This window comes from Gambusia affinis, linkage group LG02, assembly GCF_019740435.1.
Source record: "Gambusia affinis linkage group LG02, SWU_Gaff_1.0, whole genome shotgun sequence".
NCBI lineage: Eukaryota > Metazoa > Chordata > Actinopteri > Cyprinodontiformes > Poeciliidae > Gambusia > Gambusia affinis.
In genome coordinates, this window is record NC_057869.1 from 12,112,563 (window position 1) to 12,123,581 (window position 11,019).

At 38.5% G+C, this 11,019-nt stretch overlaps 1 protein-coding gene across 1 annotated transcript in view; it reads right to left on the reverse strand.

Annotated features, from left to right (window-relative positions):
- galnt2 (UDP-N-acetyl-alpha-D-galactosamine:polypeptide N-acetylgalactosaminyltransferase 2) overlaps positions 1 to 9,229 on the reverse strand; it is a 71,158-nt gene extending 61,929 nt beyond the window's left edge. The window contains exon 1 of the mRNA XM_044136020.1: positions 8,727 to 9,229. Coding sequence (XP_043991955.1) covers positions 8,727 to 8,822 — 96 coding nt within the window. The 5' untranslated portion in view covers positions 8,823 to 9,229. The remainder of the gene's footprint in view (positions 1 to 8,726) is intronic.
- Positions 9,230 to 11,019: the final 1,790 nt, after the last annotated feature.

An 11,019-nucleotide genomic window follows, 5' to 3' on the forward strand; every position in this document is an offset into this window, starting at 1 on the left:
TATTCTCCTGTTTGGGATCTACTGCAGTCCCATTATCAGTCCTTTGCTGCTGTGGTTTCTTCCTCCAGATTTCAGTAGTTTATTGTCTAGTAAACTCAACTTGAGGTTTAAAAGAAAAAAGCACTCGAAAGGCCAATACAAACGTAGGACATTTGTGCTTCAACAACCTTTTACAAAAGCAGTTAAAATGAATTTGGCAAACTTAAAATGATAAATTTTCTGTATTACAAAGCTTTTGGAAAATTGACAGGACTACCAAACCAAATATCCTTCACATATTAGCTTGTTATTCTAACAAGGAAAGTGACAAGTAGTTCAACTATTCTCAATTAAAAGCTGCAATTAAGCGACAAAAAAAGTGATAAATGATTATTAGATAACATTGTCATAGAAATAATAAGCATTATATCATCTTGTAATTTAAATAAAAGCAATTAGATCAAGTTGTACATCCTCTGATGTAAAATTTGAAACTGTGGTCCCCATCGAGAAAGTTAAATGCATTCAAACTTTTTTCCATCGCATCATGCTTGAAACGTCCAGAGAAAACTCATAATTTCTACACTTTTCTTGCATCTCATTACAAAGGAATTAAAATTATGTTTGATGGCAGATTTGATCAATTAGCATAATATCATTTAGAAAGAAGAATGAGAAAATACCAGCATGACTTTTACTCTTTTCCACATTGAAATAAAACTCCAAAAACTTAGAAAAACAAATGTTTAGTTTCTGACTTCACCTTCATTTTAAAACAACTTAACAATGTGCAGGTTCACAAACATGGGAAACCATTTTCCTTCATGTAAACTGCAACAACTCTGTGTTAATTTCTCCTTTCCAGATCCAGACGCTGCACTGATAAGTTTCTCGTCTCCCAGATTTACCGACAGCCGTCCCCAGAGAAAAGAAGCTGTCGGCCCTGAAACCACCCACACAGACTCGCACATCTGCGGCGCTGCTGCAGCACAGCTGCAGCGTCTTCTCCCCGACACTCACAGGCGTAAAGTTAACCAACTCTAATGAGACTGAAGTAGATTCTTGGCTAAAAGAATTTTTTTTAAACTCTTTCTCCAGCTAAAATAAAACAACCCAACTTTAATTGACAATTATTTCTAAGCTTACAGACGGATTAGGTTGAAAATCTCTTAAATAAAAATGATTCAGAGATTCTCTGCTTAATTTGAGTCACTGATTCTTGGGGTTGGCTCAATGAAACAGCACAGAGGGTGAGATTATATTATATTTTGGCAGCGTAAACATGGAGCAGCTGAAGCCTCGCCGGTGTTGAAGAGATGCGTCCCTCTGTAGCAGGAACCCCAACATGTGCGATCAATATTATGAGTAAAGCAGCGTATGAACAGGTTTCAGGACAGAAATCACACCAATAAAAGGTGCAAGTCAGAGATTTTGGTACGATTATGGGTGAAAATATGAACAATCTGGGAATTTCATGCTCCAGTGTAGAGCTGCAACTCACGATTATTTTTAGTAATCGATGCATGTATCGTTTTTTCACAATTAATCCGATTAATCGGATAAAAAACTGGCATATTTTGCAGAATTTTTATTTAATGACTTAAGCAGTTTTGTAAAATATTAGAAATACATTAAAAGATGCAAATAAACAAAAATAATGCAATCAAATGTCAAAGTCTGGCTGAACGATGTGTGTGCCCAGTTGATTTTTTTTTTTTTTTTGGGGTGGGGGGTTATTGTAATCCATAGGGGGGCGTAGAAGAAAATCTTTGGGAACCACTGGATTAACCAATTAATTGGATGGAAAAGGTGCCAAATAGAAGATTTTGTTTACAGAATTTGAACCAGGTGAAGCTAAAAATGCCACTTGAGGAGTTCTGTACGTTTTCTTAATGCAAAATCTACACATTTTTCCTCAGTTTTGGCTTCATTACTGCTCTGAGCGTGTTGTTCTTGCAGCTATTCTTCAAAATAAAACCAGAATATGTTGTACGGCCAAAACGATTAATCAGATTAATCGTGATGAATCCATTATGAAAATAATGGAGTTCTGCCACTTGAGCAGTTCAAGATAGAACCGATTCACAGAAAAACATGTTTTTTGGATCTTCAATGGCCTTTTTGACTTTGTATACTCTGGTTAACAATTAATCAGTTAGTAAATTTGTAGACAATTATTCAAATAATCAATTCATTGCGGTTAATCGATTCAGCTCTACTCCGATCTCCCATTTCTTCTGTAAACCACCAAACAGAAAACTCATCCACGCCCTTAACGAGGCTTAACGAGGCAGCCTCACTTTCACGCTGACTTCTCCCAAACAAAAAAAAAAAGCTCCTGCTTTAAAAGCAGCCAGATACAGAGTCAGAGGAGCCATGCTGTGTGTGATAAAAGACGGTGGTATCCACAAATCCAATCTTTGCTACCAGCAGAGACAGGTGGAGGCTGAAGGCCTGGAGCTGCAGATAGCTCACTGAACCAGCCCGACTCCCCACTGAGCTCGTCTCCCTGCTTCGGGTTTCTGAAAGAGGAAGAACTCGCAGAATTTCAGCTCCACCTTCAGACGACTAATGCAAACCTGAACAAAACCCACTCAGACTCCCCTGATGCTTGAGGCTCGGCTTCCCCTTCGGATGAGAGCAGGAACGTGAATTCATGTGTGCGCAATCACACCGTTTATCTTGAGGCAGATGTTACCCTGTGCACCTCATATCAAGAACCATCTTAGATGATTTTATGGCTGCAGCTAGCGATTACTTTGGTCATCGATTATTCTGGCAATTAATTGGATAAAACAAAATTGGCGCATTCTGCATGATTTTTCCTGTAACAACTTGAGCTCATTTCATACAACTTTAGAAACGTGTTAAAAGTTGCAAATAAACAAATTGTACAATTCATCTTTCGAATAAGAAAGTGAAAATTTTGTTGCCTAACATACCTTATTTTGGTGAACACTTGATCAAACGAGGCTAAGGAAGCATCAACATGTGAAAACCTCAACAATGTAGTGCTGCGCTGATCGGTTGGTTATATTTTATATTAATAATAGATTAGCAAAAGACACTTAATGCACTTTTTTACTGAATTTGAAGCAGGTGAAGATGAAACTGCCACTTGAGGAGTTCAAGGTAGAACAGAAAAATAAGGTTTTTTGCATCATAATGCAAAAAGCATTTTTATTTTTTTGTTTTTTACAATTTTGGCTCAATTATTGCTCTGAATGTGTTGTTCCTTTGGCAAATAGTCTTTTTTGAGTTTGTATACTCTTAACAGTTGATCAATTACTAAATTAGTTAACAATTATTTTAGTAATCCCAATAATTCTGATTTTTCAGCCTACAATATACTCGAGTTTTATTTAGAAACAAAAACCAATTCTTTAAATGTACGTGACATTTTCGAGAATGCACGTGTCAAAAATAAAGCAATGTTTTTAGAAATCACAGAGGAACTATTATGCAAACATGGAAGATCTCGGCATTTTCCCGAATTTTATACCTTTTATCGAAAATTGAGACGACAACTCTTAAGCCTTTTATATACCTCGCAATAACCCAGCACTTTGTATTGGCCTTTATGCATAAAAACCCAATAAAATCGAATAATGTTTGCAGCTGCAATCAGTGACAAGATGTAACAAAGGTCAGGGATTTACTTTCATCACCTACTTTGCATTGGACAACCACATGAAATTCAGATAAAATACATTGAGGTTTGTCATTAAATTGGTCTACACACTCTGAGGAGGAGTTCTCCCAAGCAGAGGAAGTTTCAGGCTTTGGAGTGTCACGCTTTGATCCGCGGAGCCGGAGCGTGAGCGGTGTGTGACGGAGACGAAGAAGCCAGCTGAACTAATTCTCTTCGCAGAGACAGGGCCGCTTGAGATTCCTTCAGAGGAGGCCGTTTGAGTCAGCTGCCGTGACCGAGCGCATCCCGAGTGATCGGGGCCAGCCATGACACACCGGCATTCATCTCTGTCAGGCGGAATGGAAGCAGGCAGGCGCTGTGCGATTCCCTGACCAATAAGAGGTGAATGGAGTTCAGGGTCGAGTGCAGAGAGATGTTACAGGGGAACTATTGTGCAAAGTTCACATTTTGAATGTTTTCTAGCTTCCATCTGGGTCTCTACTACTTCTAAAACCAGTTTAAAAGTTTTATACTTACTAATAGAATAAAACATGGAGAACCATCATTTAGCTGTATCAGGGCAACAATCCAGAGAAACACCCAATAGTTCATACATTATGGACTACTTATTCTTATTAAACATGGGGAACCAATATTTAGTTTAATACTTTTGTCCTTCTTTCAGTTCGTTGTTTTGTTTGTATTTCCTTCTAACTCATGTAATGCACTTTGAACTGCCTTTTTGCTGAAAATGTGCTATACAAATAAAATTACCTTACTTTAGCAATAAGCTAATGTTTTTTGGTGTCTGGAAAATGAGCCGTTTCAAAAAACTCATGAATGTAACAAGATAGTCACAAATAAGCAGCCACTGCCCGTCACCAGTTAACCTCAGTGAAGCCCACCCTGTTACCTAGCAACCCCAGGAGAGTTCCACCAGTCACCTAGCAACCAAAGCAGCTCCAGCACATTTGGTCAGCTGATTTTACTGCTGAACAATGGCTGCTGGAAAAGACTAGGCTTTTACCATTCAGAAATCACTTGCTGCATGCTTGTTGATTATGCAGGAGGCCCCACCTCTGCTTTTCAAAGATTAAGGCGCAGTCTGCTGTTACCTAGCAATCCAACCAGAGGTCCAACACATTTGATCAGCTGGTTTTACCACTGAATGAGCTGTACAATGGCTGCTGGGAAACGCAAATGTTTTCCTGTTGACTTAACATCCAGAAACCACTTGCTGTATTCTTGTTGGTTGTGCAGCAGGCTCTACTTCTACTTTTCAATGAAGTATGGTTATATAATTGCACATCCGTTTGCAGCCATTTTCACGTGCGAGTGTAAACATTGAGTTGGAGGGCGTGGCCAGCAGAAGCTTATTTGGATTTAAAGTGGCATTTAAGAACCATTTATGAATCAATTTTAATTATTTAGGTAAATCACATCTACTAAAATGTGTTCCCCAAAACTCAGCTAAGTTTAGGCTCATAACAAGATTTCTGTCAAATCTGCTTCATGACAGCAGGAACGTGTTATCAAACACTTCAGTCAGACTTAAGAAGAGAGTGACAGAAAGCGACACTCAACCCGAGCTGCAGCGGTGTTGTTTAAACTGATTAACTGCCCCGCTGTGTAACGACACCTGCCGGGTGCATCCCCTCATCCATATTAATGCTCCCGGCAATCCAACGCCTGGAGAAAGTTGCTTATCTGGGTGTGTCACTTTGACCCCTGTGAGAACCTCACTAACACACACGGTGAGCCGAGCTATCAGCCTAATGGAAAAGTAAAAAGGCTTTCTGTGGTTGACTGGAGCAGAGCAAACACAGAGAGACAGATAGGACAAGACGGGAGACAGGTGGAATACAAACAGGATGTTCACACGGCTTCATCTAGTTTACTGAGCACACAACCTGCATACACACAGCGGAAACAGCCATCATGCATCGACACATTGTGTTTTATGACTCCTGCATGTACAGGCCGGGTGTAATGTGAATAAAAAACACTATCATGTGAGGAAAACTGACTGACTTATTAGGTAAGTTTGGGCTAAAACTAATCCAATCTGAGTCAGGGAGGTCAAACAGAGAGGGTCACTCCATCCGAATCACCTCAGGTGTTTGAAATAAGGTTTCAAATACCAATTACCACCATTATTGATTAATCTGCCAGGTGGGAACTCAGTTAATCTATGAAATGCCAGAACAAGTTGCAGCTTCAAGGTAATGTTCTCATTCATCAAAATGCAACGATCAGGACTTTCTTGGCCAACATCAATTTAGTGATTTAAAAAAAAAAATCTAATAAAGTGCTTTTGATGCATTTAATTCACAGGATGAAGAAAAAATTAGATTTTTAACATTTGACCTGTAGATCAGAGAAAGCCAAAGTAACATTGGCCACTTCTGATCAATTTGAGCATCCTTACTATAAGCAGCAGGATGCAGTAAATTAGGCAAGATAACAAATAAGTTTCACATTTAACGGGCTAAAATATTGAATAATCCAAATGGGCTTTTTTTCTTACTTAAGATCCAACTAAATATTCAACTTTTTTTTCTCAAACAATTAGTTAATCAATCATAGATTCCTAAACTTCCTTCATTAGCTCTGATCGGTGACCAATAGTTCAAATACTGAAAAATCTAAAACATTTTCCACATAAAAAAAAAAAATCTAAATTGCAACATTTGTTAAATTTTTTCAGCTGCGGTTCGCTTTCACACCGCACTGTCAAACAATCCAAAACGATAAAAAAAATTGTTCCTCCCTTCACCTGTGGTGGCGCTGCAGGAAGAACTACTAAAGGAAGCAACACACAAACCTCTGAAGAAGACATAAATACAACTTCATGAAATGTAAAAAAAAAAAATTAAGAATTTAGTACTGATTAATCATTAACTGGAGAATACGATAAGGAACTGATTTGTTTGGATATTTAATGTATTTCTAATATGGTATAAAAATGTTTTAAGTAGTTAAATGAAAACTGTGCTGTACATCTATTTTTTAATTTGATTAATCAATTAATCATCCAATTTATTACTAAACTACATTCAGTTTAAACTTGTCGATCAGCACCCTAGGATTTAAACTGTTTATTTACATCTATAACTGTTTTTCTAATATTGCATTTTAAAAAAGCCTTAATGTATCAAATGAACAAATCGAAGAATGTGCTCATTTCTATCTGATTAATCGTTAGAATAATCGATTTAGCATTCAAATATCTGGAACAGTGGTGCTAGAGATGTGTTTTTCATTTAATTATATACAGTGTTGGGTAGTAACGGATTACATGTAACGACGTTACGTAATTTAATTACAAAATAAGAGTAACTGTAATTCGTTACAGTTACAATGAGAAAATATGTAATCCAGTTACAGTTACTTCCGAAAATATTAAGAATTACAAGTTTAGTTACATTTTTTTAAAAAATATAAACAAAAACCTTTGCGAAATATGTAATGATATTTTTATTGCTTTGCGCTCTTTATCGCCGTTTCCCGCTACGGCTCCTTGTCTCTATCATAGCCGCAATGCCACTCTGATGTTCCATCCTGTGCTGGTGGAAGACACCCTATGGGCTCTGCGTTGTGTTTCTTTTCGTAAAAGTGGGGTGTGTTCGGTGCAGGAGAGGAATCGGACACAGGGCTCTTCGTGGAGGGGAGACTTTAGCGCCTTTATTTCATCCACAGGCAGTAAACAGACTGTCAGGATTTAACAATTTTCCCTTTACAAAACAATCAAACCTCATCAAAACAAGATGCAATCTGCAGCCAACTGGCACACTGAACAAACAGAAAAAACGATCGCCATACCAACGCAATGTATATTTTACACCGGGCTAGCGGAGCTGCTGCTTACCTACAGGCAGTAAACACACTGTAAGGAATACAGCAGCTCGCGCGCAAAAATCCCCTGCACTACGGTGTCCCCGATAGGACAAACATCTCGGAATTGTGATAATACCAGCAATTACATAAAACAATAGTACCCTCTTCTGTAACATTTATGCACTGCTTTACATTTACATCTGTGAATATAAAAATGTTTTACGAATATTTGATGCATGACAAACGTTGGAATCTATTCTTTCCCATGAGACATTGTATGCAACATAGGGTGACCAGACGTCCTCTTTTTCCCGGACATGTCCTACTTTTCAGACCTAAAAAAATGTCCGGGGGGAAATTTAAAAATCGTCTGGGATTTTGGTCAACTGCCTCCAGTATGGCCCGATGAGAAGAGTCTGAGAAAATCTTACATGCCTGGTGCTGGCATCTCTTCTTGTGGACCTCCTGTGATTGCCTGTCATCAATTTCCTCTCAGCTTAGTGCTCTTTTAAGGTTCCCACTCAGTCTCAAAAATTAAATGTTGAACATGGGTCAATACTCATTAAAATCTCAAAGTAATCAAAAAGTAATCAAAAGTAATTAGTTACATTACTTTTTAAAAGTAATCAAAAAAGTTACAATACAATTACATTTTAAACAAGGTAACTTGTAACTGTAACGGATTACATTTTTAAAGTAACTTACCCAACACTGATTATATATATATAAAAAGTCACTTTGTGAGAGCATGTGGCATGTCAGTGATTTGAAGCAGCGTTAATCTGCGCACTTCCTGATCTTTGCTTATTGCTCAGAAGGCAGCAGCGGCAGCTTGTGCTGACGTGCTCTTTAGGCTTAAATACCCCCGGTTCCGAGAGCCAGGCCGGGCACATTCATATTGATAACCACTGCTCTGCATGCCTGCACACGTATTGTGTTCATAAAGACCAAAATAAAGAAAGTAGCGGAGAAAAGCTGCTGATGGGGGCAGCTTTTCTCCGGCAGCCGCTTGACGGCGACCACCGGCACCGGGTAGGGGGCTCCGTGGACGCCGGACCAGCCACCCTGTCCACAAGCATCTCCACCAAATCAATGCCTGCCCACTGATAGTAGCAGGCCTTTTATCACACGGCTCACATCCACAGACAAAAACACAGGGAATATAGCCACAAATCACGCCGTGGACGCTGTGGCTTTGTCCCGGAGGGAACATCCACCCGGGCGCCGGCTGGGGCGGACCGTGCAGCCAGAAAAAGCACTCGAGGAACGGAAACCCTACCTTCCGACTCATCGCTGTCCCCGAATAGAAGTAGTAGGCTATTCCCAGCACCCATAGCACCGCAAAACACAGCAACACCCTGGATTTCCTCCGCATGGCTGAGAGCTTCGCGTCGCCGTTCTCCGGTTTGCGTGATCCGCGACACCCTGCGAGAAGCCGAGCACTGTGTCCGGTGCCGAGCGCTTCGCTTGGCCGTGCGGCTTCGGCAGCCTTCTTTCAGTCGGTGAGGGGGAGCGGAGAGAGCAGGAAGCAGCGAGCCAACATCGGCGGGGTTAGAGGGCAAAGGCTAAGCGACTCTAATCCAATCAAACTCCGGCTCAGGCAGCGCCGGAGGAGGGCCGGGGGGTCGGCGGCGAGTCGAGCCGTGCGGTTCCGTGCCGGAGGCGGGTGGAGGAAGTCCCGATTGGGAAGCGAATTGTTAGAAAGGTTCAGATGTGGCAGAAGGAAAACAGGGGGGAAATATATCACATTGTTTCAGTTTCCATGTGCGGCCGATAGGGGCGCTAGACACACTTTAAACCGGGTTAAAAGCAGCAAACAAAAGATGAAAGCAAAGAAGAACCTCCAATGAACCTAACCCAAACAGCTAATAATCATTGATTATCGATTATTATAATTATTAGTGATGATAATAATATATATTTTATATTTTATAATTATTAATTAAAATATTTAAGACAAATAATTTCAATAACCATTGCATTTATTATACAATAATAATTGGTATTATATTATAATTTTATTAATTATTTAATCATAAATTATTATTATTATTATTATTATTATTATTATTATTATTATTATTATTATTATTATTATTATTATATAAAACTTTACATTTCTTGAAATCAAAACATTTTAAGAAATGTAAAGTTTTATTTAATAATAACAACAACAACAATTATTATTATTATAAAAGAAATGGGCCATTATTGGATGAAAAAAAAGATAAAATTCTTCTGTTGATCAATTCTAGAGCTCCATGTCAGTAGTAGTATCGGAAGTATATGTAGATACATTAAATATTTATACATATGTAAACATATAATACTGCGTTCCTTTAAATCAAGGCAAAACCCCACCTGTTTAGAGTTGGTTTCGACCCATAACCACTGGAGCATCAACCCACATATTTGATGTGCGTTGATGATTTTGATGATGTCACTCGTCAAAATGTAATGTTTGTTATTGATTTTTCAATTAGTGACTGTATGTTGTTCTTATGACTTTTTATTTTTGTGTATTTCTGATTTAAAGTACTATTAACTGCCTTGTTGCTGAAATATGTACCTTGATCCATCCATCCTCTGTGGGATAATAAAGGCTATTTCTTTTCTTTGTAGAAATATGACCAAATGTGTGACTTCAGTATTGTAAAGACACAGAGAACATTAGGCAGATCATATGCAGATTGATAATGTCGAGAAATCATTTTTTGAAACACTGAATATTCACTGAGAAATTCTCCGCTTTGTCAATCTGACAGTGTTGAATCTTTCAAACCTCAATTGTGTTTCCAGATATATGACACTTTTCACATGTAGTCATATTCTAAAATAACCTGAATTTACTGAATAATGTTCAAAATATTAATACAAATACACTATATTAGGAAAGGTAATAATGTAGAGTTTTAGTTGACCAGAAATAACCATACAGGGCAAATATAAAATAATAAATGGCTGTAATAACAGTTTATATTAAAATAAGAGCGAAATATTAGTTCAGTAATAGATCATGTGTCAAATACTTCAGTCGAGATGCAGGAAAACAAAACTTTGGTTTGTTGGTGTTCAAACATCTGAGAGAGATGGATCGTAAAACCTGCTGTTCCTCGTAAAAAGGAGGAATTTCTCTTTGTACTGTGGGCCAATCTCAGGACATGATTAGTCAGTGAATGAGTCAAAGGTTGGACATTTTCAGCTCAGCAGCTCATTGCCGGGTTCAAGGCAAACGTGACACGCAGAGGAACTTTGTAATCAGCCTGTTAAACTTTACAGGAATGAAGAAATGCATTTCTGTAAAGGGCATGAGTCAGCTCCTATTATTGTATCCAAGTCTAAAGGTTAAATCAGAAAACAAGCACGAATCAGATAAAAACCCATTTAACAGAAATACCTCTGTGTGATGTAAAGATGATTGGTACTATAACCTCAATATATTGCCTCCAGAGGTTTTCTTTTAAAAGAATATGGCTCACTACCCAGGGTGCTTTGTCTGGGGGGGTTGCATGATAACTATTCCTAGATTACAGTCAACAGGAAGTGGATTTCCCTCTTTATTCTGCAGAGTG